General features: G+C 36.0%; 1 protein-coding gene and 1 pseudogene across 2 annotated transcripts; one reads left to right on the forward strand and one right to left on the reverse strand.

The window, feature by feature from the left end:
* Nucleotides 1-1,736: 1,736 nt before the first annotated feature.
* On the reverse strand, nucleotides 1,737-3,194 carry LOC116212394 (annotated as a pseudogene).
* Nucleotides 3,195-19,109: 15,915 nt separating this feature from the next.
* LOC116210268 (wee1-like protein kinase) lies at nucleotides 19,110-23,629 on the forward strand. 2 transcript variants are annotated; one of them, XM_031544117.1, is made up of 10 exons: nucleotides 19,110-19,481; nucleotides 19,605-19,665; nucleotides 19,752-19,815; nucleotides 20,802-21,074; nucleotides 21,217-21,284; nucleotides 21,386-21,495; nucleotides 21,572-21,612; nucleotides 21,680-21,843; nucleotides 22,721-23,074; nucleotides 23,340-23,629. In XM_031544117.1, the coding sequence occupies exons 1-10, from the start codon at nucleotides 19,204-19,206 to the stop codon at nucleotides 23,433-23,435; spliced, it is 1,509 nt and encodes a 502-aa protein (XP_031399977.1). In that variant the 5' UTR covers nucleotides 19,110-19,203; the 3' UTR covers nucleotides 23,436-23,629. The 2 variants fall into 2 exon arrangements, with proteins under 2 accessions (XP_031399977.1, XP_031399978.1); XM_031544118.1 differs by having other exon boundaries at nucleotides 19,113-19,481; nucleotides 21,695-21,843.
* The last annotated feature ends 202 nt before the right edge of the window (nucleotides 23,630-23,831 follow it).

The following is a 23,831-nucleotide window of genomic DNA, read 5'->3' on the forward strand; positions in this document are numbered from 1 at the left end:
TGTTTTGTATTAGGACGAGTTGCACCATATGAGGGTAATATTAGAATTTTGAAATATTTTATTTTAAAAAAATAAATTTTTGATGGAAAAATGAACGGAAGTACCCTTAATATCTGACAGAGTACAGAACAGAGTGTTATATGTTCCTGGGAGAAGAACATGGTGTTATTTGTCCCAACTCCAAAGTACATGGGGGTTTTTGTACTTTTCCCAATAAATAAAACTCATTCTCACGTTCAACGTGTATTTCCTCCCCATTCGTTTTTTCTTTTTCTTTAGATCATCTACAATGGAGGGCACTTACTTGAATGTCATTTAGGGCTCACCTAGCTCCATGTAGGTGCACATCACCCGATGGAGTACCGGTACTCGAAGAGGCACTCCCTACTCCAGTGGTAAGCACTTGTTAAGGGCTTCATAGTTTTTATTTGAAAAGGTGAAAAAGGAAGTGGTTGAAAAAAAATTAAATAAAAGTAAAAAACCAGTAAGCCGCGTGGTCCCGAGCAAGCAACGCCGCTTGCCACTATCAGTGGGGCACCGATAGGGAACTGTGTGTGAGTAGAGGCGCTATGTTGTTGCCCCGAGTCTTCTGCAATGGTTCTAGTGCCAAGCCCATAGGCGTGCCGCGTGGCATTTAGCACTTAGGAAGGCATTGCCGCTGGAGGTGCTCTTAATTACTTGTTTCAAATTTTTATTTTATTTGAATAAGATTTTCATAGTAGATTATTGTTATTCTCAGGAAGAAAAGAGTAGATTATTTATTAGCATTTAGTTTCTCATTATTAAATAATAGAAAATAACATATTTTTATAAATTATGTTGGTACAGCAAATCAATTATCTAGCTAATACGAAGGTCAATATTTCATTTGTGCGGACGTGCAAAATATGGTAACAAAAGATCAAGGTCATTCTTGATGAATTGGTACGGAATGAAATGAAATAAATATTCATCATTTTGCTCCATCAAAATAACATTTTATTAGAAAGACCACTTATAATTAACTTGATGAAATGAGCTTTCCTCTAAAAAATTTAAATAATATTATCTATCATTTCAACTAATCTTTATATAAGCTTCTTACTATTTGAATTTCATGTATTTAAAAATTATCTATACAATGTTGCAGAAAATGTATCTATACAGTAATAAATTGGTAAATAAATTCATCTTTTTGATTCAGCTCCTTCATATTCATGAAATCAAGAATAAATGGAAAATATTACTCTTAATATGATCACATTTTATTTTATTTTATGAAACTTATTCCATTTCGTTCTATTCTCGTGTATAAGAAAAAGTACACTAAAAGGCGTTGATTCGAGTATTGTTTAATTACAGAGAGAGTAAAGATTAAAGGAAAAAATTAACTATGAAATTATTCATGAATCATATACTGAAATATTAGATTGTTATGTTTAATAAGTTCTATTGAATTACCGAAAATGTTAATAATAATATAACATCTACTTATTTTTACAAAGACAGACATGAGTCTCATAATTATAAATTCCATTATAATCAAACAATTCTATGTGTTTAATGTAAAATTTTTACCATCCACTATTATAAAATTTTAACTCTGAAAAAGTCATTGTGATGATTAGCTTACTAACACCGTAAGATACGCCGTGAAGTTGATAATGTAAAATGAAACTTTATACGGAACCAAACGACGGGATGGACAGAAAAGGAACAGGAAGTAGTTGGATGACAACGCTCGTGGGGTGCTGATCTGGAGGAAATGGATAGATGACATTGATTTTCCATAGCCATTATTGGATATATAGTAATAATTCTGAGGGGAACAGAAATAATTCAGCGACAGTACAGGATTGCCCTTTCGTTTACAGTATTATTACCGATCAATGCCCCCAACTTTCATCATTGAAGACTCAAGCATCAGCGATCTCCATAGTCCATCGCCCAAAAACCACACTCTCCCAGCAACAACAACAACTACTGCTATGATATATGTGAGAAAGCAAGCCTCACTGCTGCTTCCTAAACTCGATAGCCTTGCACCACGCGGGCCGGGAAGTGATATCGGTGACCCAGGCGCTGACCTTGGGCCTCGACTCGATGAGCTTCTTCGCCGGGGTGTCCATGAGGTAGCTCAGGGTCGGGAGGTGGTGGAGGTCGGCGAGGGTGAAGGTGTCCCCGCCGATGTACTTGGACTGGGACAGTCGGGCCTCATACACGTCCAGGACCTTCCCGAGCTTCCCCTCGTTCTCCTCCACCACCGCGTTGTCGGGCTGCATCCCGAAGTGCGGCTTGTAACCCAGCTCCCACACGAGCTTCCTGCCGGCTGATCGTACTGGTGGGCCTCCACCTCCATCCACACCGACACGATCGCCATCTGCTTCCCCGGCACCACCAGCGGCGTCCCCTTGTCGGCGTACTCGTGGGCTATGTACTGGGTTATCGCCCTCGACTCTGTTCGTAAGGAACAAGTGTTTCAGCTTCCAAAGTTCAATACTCAGATTTTCATTTGGCGAGACTATCCATAGCCCTTTATTTACCAATAATTAAAACCACGACGAAATGAAATTCTTACCGAAGAGCTTCAAGTCACCATCCACGAATGCTGGAACTTGACCAAACGGCTGCACCAAATCCGACATTTACAGAGACATGTCAGATTTTTTAAGCAGTTCGGACAGAACATCTGAAATTGACTCGGGAAGTCCGATTGACACTAATCGAACGCTAATTGAACCCACGTAAAGACGCAATTCACTGCATTATACCTCCTTTATCAAGATCTTCTCGGTTCTAGTCATACCATGATCAGTAAATTAAAAAAAATGATACAAAATTGGAGAAACATCAGAAAAAAATTTAAAAAAACGAAAGAAAATTCATAGGGAAAAAAAACAATTCAGAAGGTGGAATCGGGACTGACGTTGAGGGAAAGGAAGGGTTCCTTCTTATGCTCGCCGGATTTCATGTCGACGGGGATGAACTCGAAGTCCAAGCCCTTCTCGTAGAGGCAAGCGACCACCCTCCCCATCGCTGTGGACAAAAGGCTGCCGTAGAGCTTCATGACCGCCATGTCTGAAAGAGAACTGACCACGAGACCCGCAGAGGATCAAACAATCGTCGTCGAAGAAGAAGAAGAAGAAGACGAAAAGGAGAGAAGTTCGATGCGAGGGTATGAGAATGAAAGGGCGGAGGGGACAATTTTATAGCCAAAGTGGGGGGGAGCATGCCTGGTTGGGGCCCTTCTGGAATGCTCTAAATATATAGCCCCCTAACATTTAGTTGATTTCTCGGCCACCACATTTAGTTGTTTTTATTTTCATTTTCACCTTCCTCCTATTTTTTTAACAAAAATCACTTTTGAATTAAAAATAAATAAAATATAGAAAGGAGAAAGGGACCGAGGCATGTAGAGGTTGAGGGTGGGTGCCTGATTGGCTGTCCTCATAGCTCGGCGAGGTCATCAATGACTATTAGGGCCGTCGGTGGCCAGCGGCGGACTCTCCACTCCTGGTCAGAAGATAGCAATAACCGTGGTGATCGTCAGCAATCTCACCGCATTAAAAAAAAAACCTTTTTATTGAACCACATTAGCATTACATATGTATAGTGTCATCCTGAATTGAATGAAGGATAGCAAAGAACTTTCCGAACGATGTTTGAACATGTTTCTCTATGTCTTTGGAATTCATGATGCCAAATCACATTCACTGCAATGAGAATAATTACCACATTTACTTCCAGCATAAGTAGGGTTATTTTCTCAATTAAAGAAATTCGACATGGACTGAATCTTAGGAAATTTACTTTCCAACTCGTAATATTGCTATTTCTCGCGAATTCTTTTTTTTTTAATAGGCATATTCCTTACGAATTTTGCATATGCAGCATCAGGTTAATGACTGGCATGGCCGTAACTATCAGCAGAAGTAGGGGCATTTTCCCTTAAATGGAAAAATCTTCGGATGTTGTCACGGCATGCTAGTCACGATATATGAGATAGCACGTAATGTACAAGTTATAATTTTCCATTTTATGTTTTCTAATGGAATTAGCAGGGTTATAAATTAAGCATTCTGCCATGAAATCAAATACAAGAAGATCAACCACCCTGAGCTGGTTCTAGTGATATGACATCTTTTTTTTAAAACAGATCTCGATTTCAAATCTTGCGTAAATGAAGAGAATCAAAACTCGAATCCATAATAGGAAGAGATTGATTCCTTAGCCAACCTTACTCGAATCTGAATTAGTTGAGACTTATTTGCAGGTGGTGCAAATCGAAAATCACAGCATCACAAATCACACGGGGCCAAAATCGTTGAATTTCACGTGGGCGTCTCCATCTCTTCAGCTGTTGAACAGACCTTCCACTATCGGGTGCTTTCTCACTGGAATATCTTCTCTTTTTTCTGATCCATATATATAATATATATGCATATAATATCATTGATATTGTTAAAAGGAAATCGTTTGTTTGTATTAGTGTTTGTTGTGTTTTGGGATGTTTCGTTTGCACATACGTCACTCTATCTATCAACATTAGTTGATTCAAGCAGTTTGACTCTTATTTCGCTTAAATAAGGTTTCAAGTTTGAGTTCTTGTGAATATAAAAAATTCACGCTGAGAGAATTTTACCTCTTAGTTGGCCGACCAGGTTTGATTAGATTAGTCGGGACCTAGTTGAGTTTACGGATACTGAGATTCACACCCAAGAAATGTCACTCGATTGACAAGGTTCTGTACGAGAAAAAGTCGGGGTCCACGACAGACTTTTCCAATTGGAAACTCATGGTCCTGTATTCTGGGAATTTCTGTGATACATTTACTTTGCAGATATTTAGATATACATAAACCAACAATATTCATGCATGGTGCAAAAATTAAAGAAGCGAAAAAAGAGATTTTTACTTGGCCTTGACCTCTTTTATAACCGAAAAAGAAAAGAGAGTTGTTACCGAAAATATAAAGTTTAGATTTGCTTTGTTAACTGCAAATCGTAATTTAAACATAACTCGATTTATCATCTCATAAAACTGATGTATAACGACATATTTATATATATATATATATATATATATATATATAAGTAGCTTATATATTGTGAGATTTCATGGATGCTGGTACTATATATGTTTCAGATTTTAATAATGTGCTGAAAACTATTATCTGATTAAGAACAACGGCAAAATAGGACACATATCGTCTCCAAAATTTTGTTGGGAAAATGAGTTCGGGAAAAAACTTGGAATAGGTATACTGATTACACTAGAGGCTTATCAAGATAATTTCCTAAAAACAAAAAAATTGCGTGTATTATTAAAAAAATTATGCATGTACATCGTGAATGTGGAATGTGCAATTAGACTAGAGGCTTATCATGAATCACCAACAGTTATCATAGATTAGCAAAGACTAATCAAGGAAAAGGAGGCAACGATCTTCATGAATTGGCTACCGGCCCTAGCCAACAATGGTATATGCAGGAGCACGTGCAAGTATCTGTCCCGAAAAGATCAAAAAAATGAAGAAAAACGATGTTGTTCGGGTACAATTGATTTGTATGTCTCATTTCTCGATAAATTTCTCTCGAATCCGCACCTTATCTGGGGCCTGTACTTATTCAGACATAAAGGACCAAATAAGACCGTTAACTTCTTATAGGCTCTTTTTATATAGTTACAAGTAACAAGTACTGGCCCGAAAATTGAAAGCATCGGATTCTATTAAGGAGGCCCATCTCCAATTTACCTCATGTTTGTTGATGAAACCAGCTGTGCTGTTGATATTGACCTAATCAAGTCTATCCTTAGAATAACTCTACGTTTATTCATCGGATCAAGGTATCAACTGTGCTAGCTAAACCTAACATTTTCTTCTCCAACAACATCAAGGCCAAAAAAAAAAAAAAAGAGAGAGAGAATATTAATGCTACATCTCTTGTAGATTCAATGAAACTCTTCGAAAGAGGTGCTTGAACAATGATTTCAAGTACTCGTCAAAACTTTTCTTTATTAAAGAAAGATAATAGAATCTTGCCTTTATCCGGTCGAGCCATCGATCGAGAAGTACTCATCTTCTTGAGAGGCCAACTTTTTCTATTGAGTAAAGCATGCTCCTCTTATTATGAAGTCCATTTTAAGTAGCCAACATCTATATAAGTACAATGTCTTGCTTCAAACTAATGCTTAGTATAATTTGTACGTAGGATCATGGACATGGACTAGCCCCACAACCAACTTCGGCGGAGCAACAGCAGTTACGATGGTGGCTGCTGCTTCGATCTGAAACACTGAAGTTGATCTCTTTGTCGACCCAAATGCAACCCTCTCGTCCCCCCCAACCACAACCCTCGGAATAGAGGCTCTGGACCATGACAACCGCATTGGAATTTGGAAAAGGGTGCCGAGATTGTTGCCACAATCTCTTACTTTACGAAGCACTTCCTCCCCTGCGTGTAATATCCCAAAAGTTTGGGGTAAGATTGAAATAAAGGGAAAAAAATGATCAAAGTGAAGAGTTTTAAAATTGAGGGCTGCAGAACAATTTGCAATATCAGACTCGATCTGGTAGGAGATACGAAAGACGCGCTCCTTCCTCTCATGTGAACCGCGCTGCAGTTTTATTTAACAACGATCAAGACACTTGACGTAGGAAGCTGTCCCTTGCACCAGCTTGGGAGACGCCCTGCCCGTGCTGGCAGTCGGGTGAAATTGGAGGCTGTAGAGTCTGTAGTGGAAGCAGGTTTCGCGAGTGAGTATTAGTCAATGAATTGGTCTCTATTCCCTGTATTTGTTTGTGCAATCTTCTTGTTCCATTAATTTGGTGGTGGTGGTGGGGGTATTACTCGTGGTGACGAAGCAATCGGGATTGTGGATCATCGGGCAAGCCTGGCTTGAGCTCAGTGGAGAAAATTGAGATCAATTCAAGTGGACGAATCTCAGTGAGTTGCTAGGTTTCATATGTGATGATGCGTAATGTTTTTCCTAAGGTTCTTGTCACACTAACCCGGGTTTAGCTAGATGGAACTCGAACTACAAACTAGTTATTAATTAGGTGGTTTATGCTTCTTGAAATCTTGAGGCTACTAGGGGAGACCGTGCATCTGCATTGGCATTTGCTTGAATAATGGGAAAATGCTGATATTTGTCTCGATGGGAGCCGTATCGCGGCCCATTTGGGACGTTTGCGTTGCAATGCGATAGACACGTCTGGATACATGCTTCATTCCAGTTAATTCCTTCTGGGTCTTTTTGTGGAACTGTATCAGCTGCTCCTGATTTGGGACGGTCTAATCCCAAACATTGGTTTGATCATTCTAGTTCGGAGGTTATTTATTAGTGTGTCCAAGAGTCACTGTTGCCGTGCATATTGGAAGGGTAATTTTACTGTCGCCAAGAATCTTTGGTCGGTGTACGAATATTTCTATTTTTTTTTTTGATAATCTGTTCGTTTATTCTATACGAATGGACTGCACATGATTAATATTCAGCCATCCCTCTATGTTGATGAATACTATACATACTGATGTGTTGCATGATCACAATAGCGGCTGTCGAAAAGCTTAGAAAATCTGAAGCCGAGGAAGCACCCTCAACCTCAACCATTAACAAAGTCTCAACTTATGCAGTTGCGTGAATATGATGGCAGGAAAGGTACGTATTGTTTGTTCCTCCAGTTTGGCATTTGCGTACAGCGACTTTATGCATGTATGTGAAAAATATGCATAGAAGCTAGAAAGTGGTGATCTTATACCCTATGCAGGATCATGGATGTTTTATCAAATGTTACTGAATTGATTATGTCTTTTTCCCTTGATCTTTCACCCATTTCTCGAACTGGGGGTCTTGAGGGGCCTAATTGGCAGTCTCTGCCCCCTATTAGTTCTGTAATATCTAATTGCCCAACATTATTTGAAATATCATTTAAATTTTGTATATGTTTATATGTAAAAATTTAAGGAATATTTTTTATTTAAAAAAAGATTGATTTAGAGATGGAAATCTCCTTCCCTATTTCTATCGTCGTCTCTTTTTTTTTCTTTAAATATTTATTATAAAAAATTAATTTCCATCCCTATGTCCGTCTCTACTTAGAGAGTACGACTTTAAAAATGTGTCTTGTACCAAACTCAAATACTCACAGAAGTAAGTAAAAGAATAACAAAATATATAGGATCACTCAGTAAGATTTATAATACTATGATTAAAAAAATCAAAAGATAAGATATTGTTATACATATACTGATAAAGAATTACGATCATGGCACGTGAGCATGAGTTATAGTATTATATTTTCTATTAAGTACATTAGTTTATATTTTAAAATATTAATATAGTATTATTGCAAATGAGTTTTTATATACATCAAATATAAAAAATAAAATTGTAAACATTGAAAAAGCTATATATATTCGTGATATCTAATGAGATATTTTATATGATAGATTTATGAGATAGTATAATTTTTTTTAGTAGGAATGAGGTAGCATAATTTTTTTTCGGTTATAATGAGATAGCATAATTTAATCTATATCTACATAAAAATTGAGTATTACTTAACTTTTTTTAACGAAAGTTCATTCCTTATAGTTGAAGATAAAAATTCCTAATGCAATGCTCTTTTATTTTCGGTAGGAACGGGATGCTCCTTTTAAACTCATAAAAGTGGCACCAAATAAGAAAATGAAGAGGAATATTACGAGTCTCATTACATTCCTTTTCATATTCTTTTGTACCAAACATGACCACATAGCCCAAATATTCAAACTTAATATAAGTTAGTTGAACTTTCTTCTAGGCTCCGTCCTCCCCATTCACAGACAAAAAAACTTAACGCAAGTTGTAAATCAAGAAAAATGTAATGATTGCTTGAAATATGAAGTTGTGTTTGATTTTAGAGTTGAGTAAAATTGAGATTTGATTTTAAAATATGCATTACTTCCTCTAAACTATGCATTACTTTTTTACACTTTTTCTCATAATTCAACAACACAATCATTACAAACCAATTAAAATCTAAACTCAACCCTACTCAACTCTAAAACCAAACACAATCTAATTGGTGTTGCCTTATTTATTTATTTATTTGCAAGTTGAAATTAAATTGCAAAATGGTTAATGATTGGGCGGTTTACCTTTTGTAGATTTTGTCATTTTACGACAATGGGTGAAGCAGAGCAATGGTCATACTATAATCCCATGCGGTGCTTAGAGCTCTCCAATTCAAAGAGAAAATTATTTGGTGATAAGTTTGAAAATACAAAAACTAACTTTAATTAGCAAGCCAAGAAGAATGAACAGGATGATGACCCAATATTCAAGATTCAAGTATCCCTTCAAGTTGATGTATAGTTTAAGATAATGCAATTTTGTCCATTTCACTGCCTATATATATATATATATATATATATATATATTTTCGATGTCAACTCTGATATCCGGAATCCCAATTGGATCTTGATTAATCCAGTCGAGTCGAATCAGCCCAATAGAGGATAAATCTCTTCTAGTATGAATTTTTTTGCATTCACAAGGATTCGAATTTTGAAATATTTTTTAAGCAGAACAAGAGTCAAACCGCTTAAACCAACAAACGTTGATATATATATATATTCCTTTGGATAGATTTACCACCTATATATATAACTCGACTTCGCTTTGCATCTTTACCATCAATATAGAAGTAGCCAGTCTTGAAATTATATGTATTATGTACCCAATATGGGTAGTTGTATTCTTTATATATAGAGAGTCATCTATACAAATTACACTGAAGTCTCATAATGTGAAGATATCACATATATATTCCTAATAATATGTGTCATTAGTTAGTTGTTCTTTTTTCTAGGAAATGACCTTGGTGGTCCTCTCTCACTACTTGCATTAAATTATCGCTTTGTACTATTTTCTCTGGGGAGAATTTTCCTACTATTACCTTCGTGATGAACAATTCCACAATCTTTGTCCCTTGTCCCTCCTTTTCCTCCCTCTTCCAGTTCAAAAATTACATCTATGCGCTCACATTAATTTCCGACATTTTTCCATTTGGTCTCGATTTAGTTGCTCAAATATCTCCACGTGTTTATTTGTTTTCACCCTCGCCATCATGTCTTTGGCCTTCTTTAGATTTTGCTCCATGTCTCAGTCGATGGTGGCCTTCTCCATCTTCACAACCAAGAACGGTAGTTATATAGAGAAAAGTTACTTTTCTTTGTTATGAAAAGATTTATTTAAATATTACATATACATTAATTTGGAAAGGGACCAAGAACGGAAGTTATCTAGAGAAAAGGTACCTCTTAGTTATTATTGTAAATGAGATACTAACATGATTCTAGAGTTACGTCACAACGTAATTTTAGGTTGAAAAAGGGTAAAAAGATTATACAAATGTTATGGAACATAATAATGCTTGAGTTCATTCGACTGAAAATTCAATCATCCTCAAGTACTAAACATTTACTAAACTTTCCTCCCAAAAAACTGTTCTCTTGTAAACAATAATTACGAGAGATTGAACGCCTCTTGAGAGTTAAAATTGCACCCTCCTCCTCATCACTCCTCCTTACTCATCCTTCTCCTCATATTCTTACGATTCTACTTTCCCTGCACAACCGTGGATGATATTACATATGCAGTTGATTGCTCTGAGGAAATGCTTTGAACTGTTTGGGAGGGTGAGAAAAGCCCCAAGAGAAGATGTTGTGAAAGCTAACTAGATGTTGACATCATGATCAGTGTTACACTATCCGCAAGAAGAACTCTGTATTTAAGTGTCATTTTGGACATGATTCTTAATGTATGCTGCTGGTCCATTATACTCGATTCTTTCTTTGAATTAGCTGTCTTGTCAAAAATCAAATTTCAAGCCTCCTCTCTTGACTTGTTTGGGTTGATTCTAGGTTAGAAGTTGTAGTGATATTTGATAATTTTGTTGAGTTGAGTACCCATGGATGATTTTGCGAAATGCTAGCGAGTTCTTGATTATTAATGTTTGTTGCTCCTCTCTTGACTTGTTTGAGCTGATTTTGGATTAAAAGTTAGGTTGATGTTTGATAATTTTTTCGAGTTAGGTACTCATGGATGACTCTGCGAACTATAAGCTTGTTCTTGATTATTAATGTCTGTTGTTGTTCTCTTGACTTGTTTGAAATGATTTTGGGTTAGAAGTTGGGTTGATATTTGATAATTTCGTCGAGTTAAATATTCATGGATGGTTTTGCGAATGCCAGAATATCTATTGCTCCTCTCTTACTTGCTTAAGCTGATTTTGGGTTAGAAGTTGGGTTGATGTTTGTTAATTATGCCGAGTTGAGTATCCATTTAGTGAATTATTATTGCAAGAAAGATATCATTTTGAATTATTTGAGATAATGATACATTAACGAAATTTAAATGATCTGTCGCAAACTTATGAATATGCGATTCATGTTCTAGTATTCCACCTCCCCAATACCAAATCAAGCAACTAAAAACTTTGTAAAAGCCAGGACTCTCAATTTCCTATGAATTATAGAGTCATGATGAGAGAAAGAAAAGAGTAAAAGAAAAAGATGACATGAAAAGTGACTTGAACGGAAGAAAGAATCTTGAAGAATTATTGTTCTAAAGAATGGCGAGTCTTTATTACTAAGAATAATTAGGCTATTATGACTAGGTATAGCTAGACTTTTTGATTAGTTTTCCTTTATAATTTTCTTTTACTGTTGTATACTTTAAAGGATGACCGAACGCGTTATAAAGTTTAGCTATACCTAATCATAATAGCCTAACTATTCTTAGTCATAAAGACTCACTATTTTTTATGGAAATTTTAGAAGATTTTACATGTTATGGAACAGAATATGGCTTGGGTTCAGTTGACTGAAAATTCAGTCATTCTACAAAACATTTATTAAACTTTCCTCCCAAAAAACTGTTTTCTGGTAAACAATAACAACGAAAGATTGAACGCCTTTTGAGAGTACAAACTGCACCCTCCTCCTCCTCAGTCCTCCTTACTTCTCATAACTCCTCCTCATGTTCTCACGATTCTACTTTCCCTGCACAACTGTGGATGATTATGGAAGTTCTTGGATCGTGTGAAATAAGAATAGTAGCAAAGGCATCCTCCCCCTATGATTTCATAATCAAAAATGGAAAATTGGCTATGGAGATTTTGCACATATGTAGTTGATTGCTTTAAGGAAATGCTTTGAATTGTTTGGGAGGGTGAGAAAAGCCCCAAGAGAAGATGGTGTGAAAGCTAATTGGATGTTGACCTCATGATCATTGTTACACTATCCGCAAGAAGAACTCTGAATTTAAGTGTCATTCTTGACATGATTCTTAATGTATGATGCTGACCCACTATACTTGATTCTTTCTCTGAGTTAGCTATCTTGACAAAAATCCAATTTCAAACCTCCTCTCTTAACTTGTTTGAGTTGATTCTAGGTTAGAAGTTGCGGTGATATTTGATAATTTTGTTGAGTTGAGTACCCATGGATGATTTTGCGAACTGCTAGCGAGTTCTTGATTATTAATGTTTGTTGCTCCTCTCTTGACTTGTTTGAGCTGATTTTGGATTAAAAGTTAGGTTGATGTTTGATAATTTTATCGAGTTAAGTATTCATGGATGACACTGCGAACTATAAGCTTGTTCTTGATTATTAATGTCTATTATTGTTCTCTTGACTTGTTTGAAATGATTTTGGGTTAGAAGTTGGGTTGATATTTGATAATTTCGTCGAGTTAAATACTCATGGATGGTTTTGCGAATGCCAGAATATCTGCTGCTCCTCTCTTACTTGCTTGAGCTGATTTTGGGTTAGAAGTTAGGTTGATGTTTGTTAATTATGCCGAGTTGAGTATCCATTTAGTGAATTATTATTGCAAGAAAGATATTATTTTGAATTATTTGAGATAATAATATATTAACGAAATTTAAATGATTTGTCGCAAACTTATTAATATGTGATCCATATTCTAGTGTTCCACTTCCCCAACACCAAACTAGGCAGCTAAAAGCTTTGTGAAAGCCTTGATATGTCCTACAATGAGTTGTCACACTTCGTGGGAAGTGTATGCGATGCTGCATGGAAGGTTGGGCCCTCATTTCTAAGGTAGATTTTCTCTCTAGTGTTGAAAATAGTTATAAGCTGTATGAAATTTGCTGAGAAAGTGGCATTGAGCTGGCAAAGTAAGTTTGGCTCCCTCCTCTCTCTCTAGTGTTTCCTACTTCTTTTTTAAGTTTCTTTACTTAAAAGAAATTTATATTTAACGTATGGATATGTGTTACCTGAAGCAACTTTGCTTGTTGAAACAAACAAAGCATTAGAGGAGTTGCTAATAGCTACCAAAGATGATAATGTGAGGGCAACAAGGACTTATTGCATCATGTGACATGTAATATTTCCAAGAATCTTGAGGTGGATGCTGGACAGGTTGATGGAGATGTATCCAATCACATGCCAACCAATGGCAGTTTGATAGAGATCGATGAAACTTTCTTTCAAAATGAAGAGATTGAGGAAGGGATAAGAGTGGAAGCTTTTAACGAGGGCAATGCTACAATTGATGTGAGCAGGATGTTGGTGAGGCAACACTAAACAGTAGCTAAGGGCCAATGGCCGAGTTAGCTGAGAGTAAGCTTGAATGATGATTATGATCAATCTTTGAGGATGGTCGATATATTCCTGAGGCTCGAAGTTTCTCAATCTTAGGGATAGAGAACTCTCTTTTTTTGGGTCATTCGTTGCAATTCCATAACTCGTAATAGCAAAAAAAAACTATTCGATAACGGTCTTGTATGCGACGGTCTTGCATTGTATGCAACTCATAGTAATACTCGTAACAGCAAAAAAGCTTTTCCACAATGAAATCCTTAAAATCTGGACCGCAATTAACATTGACTACTTGGAGATTTCAAAGGAACGGATTTGCCTCAAGAGACTTGTCACGGCCGATCAACGTCAAATAATGAAATCTCAATCTAAATCCTTTCTATCCGTGCGGAATGACCAGGGGCGTGCACGGATACTGGGTATACCAGGAACCGGTCAGAACCTACCCGTTAGGGTAGGATCCGGGTAGCTCGTATTAAAAATATGGTAGCGTCTGGGATATTAAAATTAGGAACCGGTGAAAACAGATTTCGGTTCTGGTTCCTGCATATAGGATATCCGGAACCGGTACCTAGACTCGATAATAATTTTCTCTAGTTATATTCAGATATATTTCTCCCTTTTACTTTACCATATTCCCCTCTCTGTCTATCTTTCTTAGTGGATGGATTGATGAGACGTATTACTCTTTATTGTAGATATATTGTGGATTAATCTAAATCTGTGCTGATATTCTATTTTACGTAATTACTGATTATGGATGAGACATTTTTTGTTTTATTTAGCGAGATTAAAAAAATTTATAGGTTCCAACAGGGTACCCGAAACCTGTGGTGTAATACAGGTTCCTGTTCCAAAATTTGGAATCTGTTCTTTACAGGGTAGGGTTTGGGCATCATGAAAATCACAAGGTACCCGGACCCGAACACCCCTAGGAATGACATGGGAAAGGAACTGAAAGACATATGTTATAATGTCGTGGAATGGCATTCCCCCGGTGTTACCGGTACAATTTTAATTTTCTTGGAAAATGTTATCGGGAACATGGGTCGCCTCCTGATGGCATTATGAAGCCACATGGGCACGAGTAGATTACAAAACAAGTGTTGTCTTTTTTTTTTTCTGTATGAACCTTGATTTTTAAAAGTTCAATTGGCCCTAACTAATCTAATCGAGCCGAGTCGACTTATTCAGGGGTAAAGCTATCTCAGCGTAAATTTTCTGCATTTATAAGGACTCGCACTGAAGGCCTTACTTAATCGAAACAAGTATCGAACCGCTTGAGTCAAGTCACGTTTCTAACGGGTATTGTCTTTTCTTGGGAGAGAGTGGAGCATATTATTTTCATTCAAAAACACGTCTACAAGCCTTGTAACATGTGGAGGCTTCAGGAACATACTTTCTTGATGATTAGGCAGTTGTCTCCTTAAATCATGCTAGTGGGTGGTTACTTGATTTTCGTGTTGCAAATTAGAGAGCAAAATGGGAAGAATAACCGCCTGAAATATGTCTATAAAAGGAGACGACTTCACAGGTCAAAGGACACATGGACGTCAACTTCAATAGATTACTCTTTAGTTTTTCTCCCCGCCCTTCATGGCTCCTACGATATCGTAGGAGTAGTGGTAATGTAGATATCTCCTCAATTCATGGCAGCTATGACCTCAACCTCGACAGCTCGAGCTCTTGTTTATTTGTGGTGACAGGATCTCCTTTCTCAATGTGAGGCAGTGCTCAAAAGTCAAATCTTCTAATATCGGGATACTCGAGAGGAATTACCTGAACCATTCACCGATTTTGGCAGTCGGCTTCACGACTTCCCTGTAGGGCAAATAGAAGAGTATGCGGTGGATAAGCAACTCAGGCAAGAAGCCTGAGTCCATTGTGGAGAAGCACATAGAAACAGTACGTCCGTAGCACATAATCCATACCTACACATATACATATATATATATATATATTCTGAAAATCTTACCACCGAAAAGGATCCTTAACAACTTCAAAAGGTCCATGGAAAAATTACAACATAGTTAAATTGACATAAATATATATCTAAAAATTAATTATAGTCTAGATAAGATCTAATATATATATATATATATATATATTCCAAATTTGAGAGATTTTGGGTCCTAATAATAATAATTTCTTTAATGAGAGTTAATCTATATATCTATACTATATATATATATATATATGTACATACAAGAGCGAGGGAATCAAATTTAATTTCAATCTGTAAAACTGTGTATAGGCACTGAGTGTGATTTTGAGTTACATGTGGACGATAGACATTATTATTTGATGCAATAAAATATTAATTTCATGTGAATTAATAGATTTGAACCTGCTTTGTGCATTACATGTGAAATTTAAAATGGTTTATTTTATATGAAAAATTATGAAATTTAATTTTAAAGAAAAATGATAAAAAAATAAATTTAAAGTTGAAATAAAAAAATAAAGGTGGAATGGACATTGATTGAAGAAAAGAGGAAAAGATAAATGGTAGGTTGGGGTGAAAAACATGGAATTAAAATTACAAAATTACCGTTGCATTTAATCTAGGAAAACATTCGTCTCACTTTTAAATATGAAATACCCTTAATAAAAAAATATATTCAAACAATAACTAAATTAAGATTATAATTATAAATTTAATACCTATTCAACTCTCATCCTCTCCCCGTCCCTACATTTCTTCTCTTTCTATTCTATACGTCCATTTTCTATCGTTTTGTTACTTTTTTTCGTTTAAACAATGTATTTCAAATCTATATATCTATATATACTATAAAAATATGAAGAGCGGAACGTAAAAATTTTATTCGAGAACCCCAGCTCTTGATTAAATAATGTGAGGGTCTCGAATCATCCCGTTTAATAGCCCTCAGCTCGTGGTTAATTGCCTCTTCGCTTACTCGAAAAATTATATTTCTAATAAAAAAGATTCATGTACCCGAATATATTCATGTATTTATTAATTTAATTTAATTTAAATGAATTTGGAAGATTTTGTATGCATTGGTTCGATGAATTGTAAATATCTGTCTATATTATTTGTACTTAGGGTATAATTGAATATTCTATTTTTGAAATATTAAAATTCTTTCGGTAATTTAAAAGTTTTTCTCGAAATATGATGCATTTCTAAATTCAACGTGTTATATGTCCTATAAATAGAGCATAGACAAAATTCATTTTCGATACTATTTTCTTTCTACTTTTATTTCTCTTTACACTTTATGTCAAGCTGTTTCTCTCATGATCGATATGCTATTACGTATTTTAAACTTAAGTTTAAAAACTATTTATGTTATATTTTTAATTTACATCCCGTATATAATATATTTTTCTATAATATAATTTTTTTTGTAATGTTTGATTGACATAATAATCTTATACAAATCAAATTATTACTTATTCTTATCATTGCAATTTTTTCTTCATTTTAATGGTATGTTTTCCTTTCATAATAAAGCAATATTATGTATATTTCACAATATTATTTTTTGCATGATTTGATTGTTGCAATTAAATTTTTCAATCCTATATTACTTATCTTATTATTTATTTTAAACACATCCGAAAATTATTTAAAAGAAATATATGCAATACGCGGAGCACTATTTTTATAATTCTATTAATATTTTATTTTTATTATTTTATCTTAAATAAAATTGTAACATTTAAAAATTATAAATTAACGTCATAAATTTATAAAACAAATGTTAAAATAATTCACAAATGTATTAATGTTCTCTAAAATGTAATTAAAAAAATAAATTAATTAAATACCGCCATATTAACTCCCCACTTGAAAAGTCGATTTTGAATTTTAATTAAATCTTCTTAAAATAACTTTCCAATTTAAATTGTAACTTAATTACTTAGATTTAATGAGGCGTGTGCAAGCCCTTCGGAAATTAATTATCTGGACTTTATAAGCACTTTAAGTTTAAGTAAGTTTAACTAAATTACAAGTAAGTTATTGAATCATCTAATAAATTTCATAATTCACATAATATTCAGATTTCAAACAATTTGCAAATAATATAATATAATATAATATTAATACATGCATATGTTGTAGAATTTGTATGAAACAGATCCTAGATCGTGAAACGACATACCTATAGGCCGATAACGGGTATGCTTTCTTAGCGGAAATTTCTTATCAAGGAAATACAAAATCGAACTGATTTAATTACTTATCCAAAAAAACGGCAACCTATTTTTTATTTTTTCCTTTTTCTAGAGGTAAATCTAATATATATATATATATATATATATAGGTATATATAGGGGTGTGCACGGGTACTGGGTATACCCGGAACCGGTTGGAACCTACCCTAACGGGTAGGGTCTGGGTAGCTCGTATTGAAAATAGGGTAGGTTCCGGGTATTAAAATTAGGAACCTGTGAAAATCGGTTCCGGTTCCGGTTCCTGCCTACACGGTACCCGAAACCGGTTATTTATTAAAAAAAAAGAGGAAAGAGTAAAGTTACTATTTTTTCTAATGAATCAGAACATAGGCATTTTGTTGTGTGAGATCGTATTATGAATGTTCAATTTTGTCGATGGGTCGATGAGACATATTATTATTTCATTATTAAGGATTAATCTAAATTTTGTTGATAATATATTTGACATAATTACTGATTATGTATATGATATTTTCGATTTTATTTAGCGAGAGGAAAAAATTTACAGGTTCCAACAGGATACCCGGAACCTGTGGTATAATACAGGTTTCGAGTAGGTTTCGGTTCCATGATTCAACAGGGTAAGGTCCGGTTCCAAAATCTTGGAACCTGTCCCTTACAGGGTAGGGTCCGGGTATTATGAAATATACAGGGTACCCGGAACCGATCACCCCTAGGTATATATAGTAATAATTTAGTCTACTGTTTCCAAATCTAATTTTTTGGTTTTTGGGATGGAATTGTTTGGCAATGGAGTTAAATCATGCTCCACTTCACTCTAATTTTTTTTTCCTCAATTCAATAATATAATTATTACTTTTATATTTTTTTAATTTAATAATAAATTCTTTTACGTATTTTTTCTTAATCATTGTTATAAGTAATTTTTTAATATTAAATTCTCAAAATTATTTATTATTTTTCTCACAATTCGACAATATAATCATTATTTTTTTATTTTTTTCAATTTAATAATTCTTTCACAGACTTTTTCATTATTATAATTAATTTTTTAATAATAAATTTTTTCAATGACTTTTATCTTTATCTTGTGAAGTTAAATACAACCATACACTATTTCGTTAGCAAACACCACCTTAATTTTTTTTTGTTTTCCTTTTCCCCTCCAATGTTGGGAGGAAACATATTCTGTCGTCCGCTGAAAATCGATGAAGCTTACATGGTACGCCACCCACGGAAGCTTCCCACCTAAAACCATCAATTAACGGTTGCAGATTCCTTTCCAATCCCATCCTCCACGTATTCAATGGCTGAGATGCAAGAACATCTACATCGCATCGCACCGGATCCTCACCAAATAATCGAATCCCCGCGCAATTTAAATCGTGTCTTCGTCCTCCTCAACCAGTCGAAGGGACTGTAGAGAGAGAGAGAGAGAGAGAGAGAGATGAAGAGGAAGAACTTGAAGAGGAGCGGCGGCGGCAGCGGGAAGACGGGAGGGCGGAAGAAGACGAAGGGACCGCTGTCGAGGAGCTTGCAGCCTGGTCAGCAGGCTCAGCTGTTCTCCCTTCGCCCCCAGCCGCCTCCTCCCTCGTTTCCCCCATTTCAGAGCCTCCAAGACTCGGATTCAGCTCCGCTGGAGCCTCACCGGCATACTATGCCAGCTCACGACTTCGACGCCCCTGACGCCAACCTCGATTTCATCCTCAGTCAGGATTTCTTCTGGTAATCGATCCCGTCGACATTTCTGTGCCAAATCAAGGCAGTGTCTTAGTTACTTCCGGCAATTAGTTATTCCCATTCGTATTCGATGATAACCGAAGTGTTTCTGATTGATTTTGATTGCAGCACTCCCGATTACATCACGCCGGATAATCAGAACTTACTGAACAGTGTCAATTTCAATAAGGTGAGAGGACTCTTAAGCCGTTCATTGCTCCATCATACTATGATTGAATGTGTGGATTTATCAGAGTAAGTTTCTTATTTGTGCAGGAGAACACTCCTTGCCCGAAGTCACCGGAGAAAGTAAAAACTGCGAGCAAAACAAGTGGACGAGGTTAGCAATTTCTTGCTCAGAGTGTTCACTTCTTCCGGGTTATTTTATATCTGCGGCTAATATTAATCGAGAAGTTGAGTTCCGTCGGTTAAAGGAGCTCGATTTGTGCATCTGGCATGAAAAGGAAGTAGCTTGTTTGAGTTTCTATGTGAAATATGCAAATAATGAAGTTATTGGAGGAGGGTACTTTTATTTTCTACAAGAAATTTGTTCAGATTCATAATTTGACTTCCAATTTCTGTGCATTTTTTTCACTCTGCGTGCTTATTTCTTCAGGGACATTGTATGTCTACATTCAATATTAATCTGAACGTTGACTCCTGTTCCTAGAAGGAGCTAGATTTACACATCTGGTATCAAAAGAAGTAGCTTGTTTCTCTATGAAATGTGCAACTAATGAACTTGTTGGAGGAGGGTGCTGTTGTTTTGTACATGCAGTGTAGAATAGGAGACTAAAGCTTTCCTCTCAACTGTTGAATTGTAAAAAAGGGAATCAGGTTGATTATATATTGGCTTCGATGAATTATGTCAATATTAGCTCCAAAAAATTATTATTTGACATTCCATTATGTGGTAAAAGAAACAATTTGCTCAGAATGCCACCCAACTTTATCTGGAGATATGAACTTTTTGGCTGTTTAGGCCAGGGTATTGAGTTTCAAGGGTATGCTCGAGCTATCTACTGGTTCTCATCTAAGTTAAACATATGTTTGAGATGGAAAAGTTTGGTCTAACTTGATGACTTAAGGAGGAGTTCGGGAAGATCATCTGTGTCTGATCTAACTGCACTTAGGACTTGGAAGCCCGGCACGACATATTCCATGCTTTGTTCTTTTATTTGCAGCTTCTTCAAATATTTTGTCATGTCCAACAATTAGTGGGGGATTTTTGTTTATCCTATTGGTTCTTATACTTCCGTGTGGTTGTGCTGTTTCCATGCTCTAGCTCATTAATTTCTTTGTAATAAATATGCTATACTTGTGCAGGAACTGATAGCATCTCATTAAATCCATTGAGTCCCTCACTATCTGGTTGTCCACACATAGAAGAACTTGAGGAGGATACTCTTGAAAGAGATGAAGCTAAGACAGAGAAAACATCGGTGAAGGGGAATAAAAAGGTCCACAGTTATGTGCCACAATCTGCTGTTGCTTTACGCTGCCGGGTGATGCCTCCTCCTTGCATTAAGAACCCATACCTCAATGAAGGTTCAGATATAGAGATAGATCCTTTTGGTAATCGAAGATCAAAATGTGCAGGTGAACCGCCTTGATGTATTATGCTAGACGGCATATTGGATTTCTTGTCGTATCTTCCTCAAGAGAATAATCGGTGCTATTTCTTCTAATGTTTGGAATTTTCCGATGTTTTGAAACTATAATCTACTGTCACAATTTGCAGGTTTCTTTCCTGCAATAATTGGTGGAGATGGGCTCTCACGTTATCATACAGATTTCCATGAAATTGAGGTCTTCATCCTACCTGAAGTGCTTAAAATCTATCCTTTGTGTTCATTATTTTAAATGAACAAATTGGCGCTTTGTGACTTAATAATCTGATTTTCTTACAGCAAATTGGTACTGGGAACTTCAGTCGCGTTTTCAAAGTTTTGAAGAGGATTGATGGCTGTTTATACGCTGTGAAACATAGCACAAGGCAGTTACATCATGACACGGAAAGGTAGTTCATCGGCGCTATCATATATTTGTTTCTTGTTTGGGATTCTTAAACTTTTTTTTTCTCCCCCTTTTTGCAGGAGAAAAGCTTTGATGGAAGTTCAAGCTTTAGCTGCTTTAGGTGAAGACAGTAGCCCTTTTCATCAATTGCATATTTCCAGCATAATCTCCCTCTGACAACTTTATAGTATCTTCGTTCACAGGGTCTCATGAGAACATCACGAGTTACTACTCTTCTTGGTTTGAAAATGAGCAGCTCTACATTCAGATGGAGCTCTGTGACTACAGCTTATCTGTTGGAAAGTCTTCTCAATCATTCACTGAGAATGAAGCGTTGAAAGCCCTATATCAGGTGCAGTTCTGTTGATCTATATCATATATAAAGGATTTGCTTGACACGATAGTTAAATTGTACTTTGTTGCACGATGTCAGTGCATTTATATGAGCTATTTCTTGGTAACAGTGAAGCAGAATCTTTGATGATTTATTGATTGCTCTGGCCTATAATAAGCAAATCCAACAGTATAGCTCTTCTATTTGTTAGAGTCATTGACCCATTTATGTGAAAGAAAAGGCGTAATTAACGACGAATGAAAATGAGCATCTCTACAGTATAGCTCTTCTATTTGTTAATTGGTTGGTGCTGCGATTTGGATTGCGGAATCTCTGCATTCTATGACAGTGAGTCCATGATCCATTTAGAATAACTTGACATATTTTATGTGATGTTTAGTATATATGCTCATATGCGTTCTTCTATTGATATGTTAACTCACAAAAATGGATCTTTTGCCAACAATTGGTGCACTAGTTAAATCAGAGAATACTCAAATTGGTCATCGTAGAATCTCAGAAAGATTATTAGTCATGTCTCTCCAGCTAAGCGGTTTGATGTTCAGCTGGGAAAAAAGGCGATATAAGGAACGTGGGTAGTATATTTAAGAAAATTGACATTTTCTTATCTAATTCATGCAAAAGATAAAGTTCAGCTTCCATGTGTTGTGGTTGAAACACTTTGTTGAACAACTTAATACATGAAGCTCCGTGTTGAGTTTATGGAGCTCTGCATTGAGTCTTCATGGTTTGTGGTTGTACTTGGAAGTGTCGAGAAACTAGACTATTCATTTGAATTACCAAAAAGATATCTCCCTCAGTCTAGATACTTGCATTTCATCTATGAAATATACGTTGTTTGTTAACAAAATTTTCGTCTGGCTTTCCTAAACAGATTGCAAAGGCATTGCAGTTCATACACGATAGAGGTATTGCCCACCTAGACGTGAAGCCTGATAATATTTACGTCAAGAACAGTGTTTATAAGCTTGGTGACTTTGGTTGTGCAACTCCATTGGATAAGAGTCTTCCTATAGAGGAGGGTGATGCCCGCTACATGCCCCTAGAAATCCTGAATGATGTTTATGATCATTTGAGCAAGGTCGATATATTTTCTCTGGGGGCTGCCATTTATGAGCTTGTGAGGGGTTCTCCTTTACCGGATTCAGGCCCGCAGTTTCTAAATCTTAGGGAGGGAAGACTTTCTCTTCTTCCGGGCCATTCGTTGCAATTCCAGAATTTACTCAAGGTAATTACACTCTTCCTTGTAAACTTTATGGGATGCGAAAGCAGTTATTAATTCTGCGATGGACTTTGAACTCCTATCCGGAACTGCAAAGCTGAGATTTTGAACACCACCGCCACCCCATCTGATCACTGCTTGGCAGGCAGTCATTTGATTTCAGTTTCCGGACACAATTTTCAGATTTGGTTTACAAGACTAGTTCAGGGTAGAATTTTCTGCGCACTTTGAATCTGACTATTCTTTTCCTGACATTGCGTATATTCAATAGATGATGGTGGATCCTGATCCAAGGCAGCGGCCTTCTGCAAAAGACTTGGTACAAAATCCAATCTTCGACAGAGTTAGGAGGAATGCGAACACATAATCAAATTCAAACTTAGCCCAGTAAAGAAGGTATATTATGGAATTATTGTTCTTTGCTGTTACGTGCACCAATTTTGTACACAAGCACGGTGCCGGTGTTGTAAATTATGATAAAAAAAAATATGGGCATATTCATACATTGAATTCATGCTACGGCAATTCTCGAAGTTGTACGTTCATTAGAAAGTTCATTCTGCTTCGTACATTCTTAATTTCATCTTGTTAGTCGGGCACTTAGAAGAGATTGCATAAGTACTTAAGATAGAGACATGGCGTCATAGCGCATTTATTCTCATTTCCTTGTCATCTCATTCTACCATGTTGAGTAAACCTAGGTTAGACAATATACGAAATCTATATAGTAAAATTATTTGATAAGCACTAAACGCCGCTAATA

Source organism: Punica granatum, chromosome 6 (assembly GCF_007655135.1).
Source record: "Punica granatum isolate Tunisia-2019 chromosome 6, ASM765513v2, whole genome shotgun sequence".
Taxonomy (NCBI): Eukaryota; Viridiplantae; Streptophyta; class Magnoliopsida; order Myrtales; family Lythraceae; genus Punica; species Punica granatum.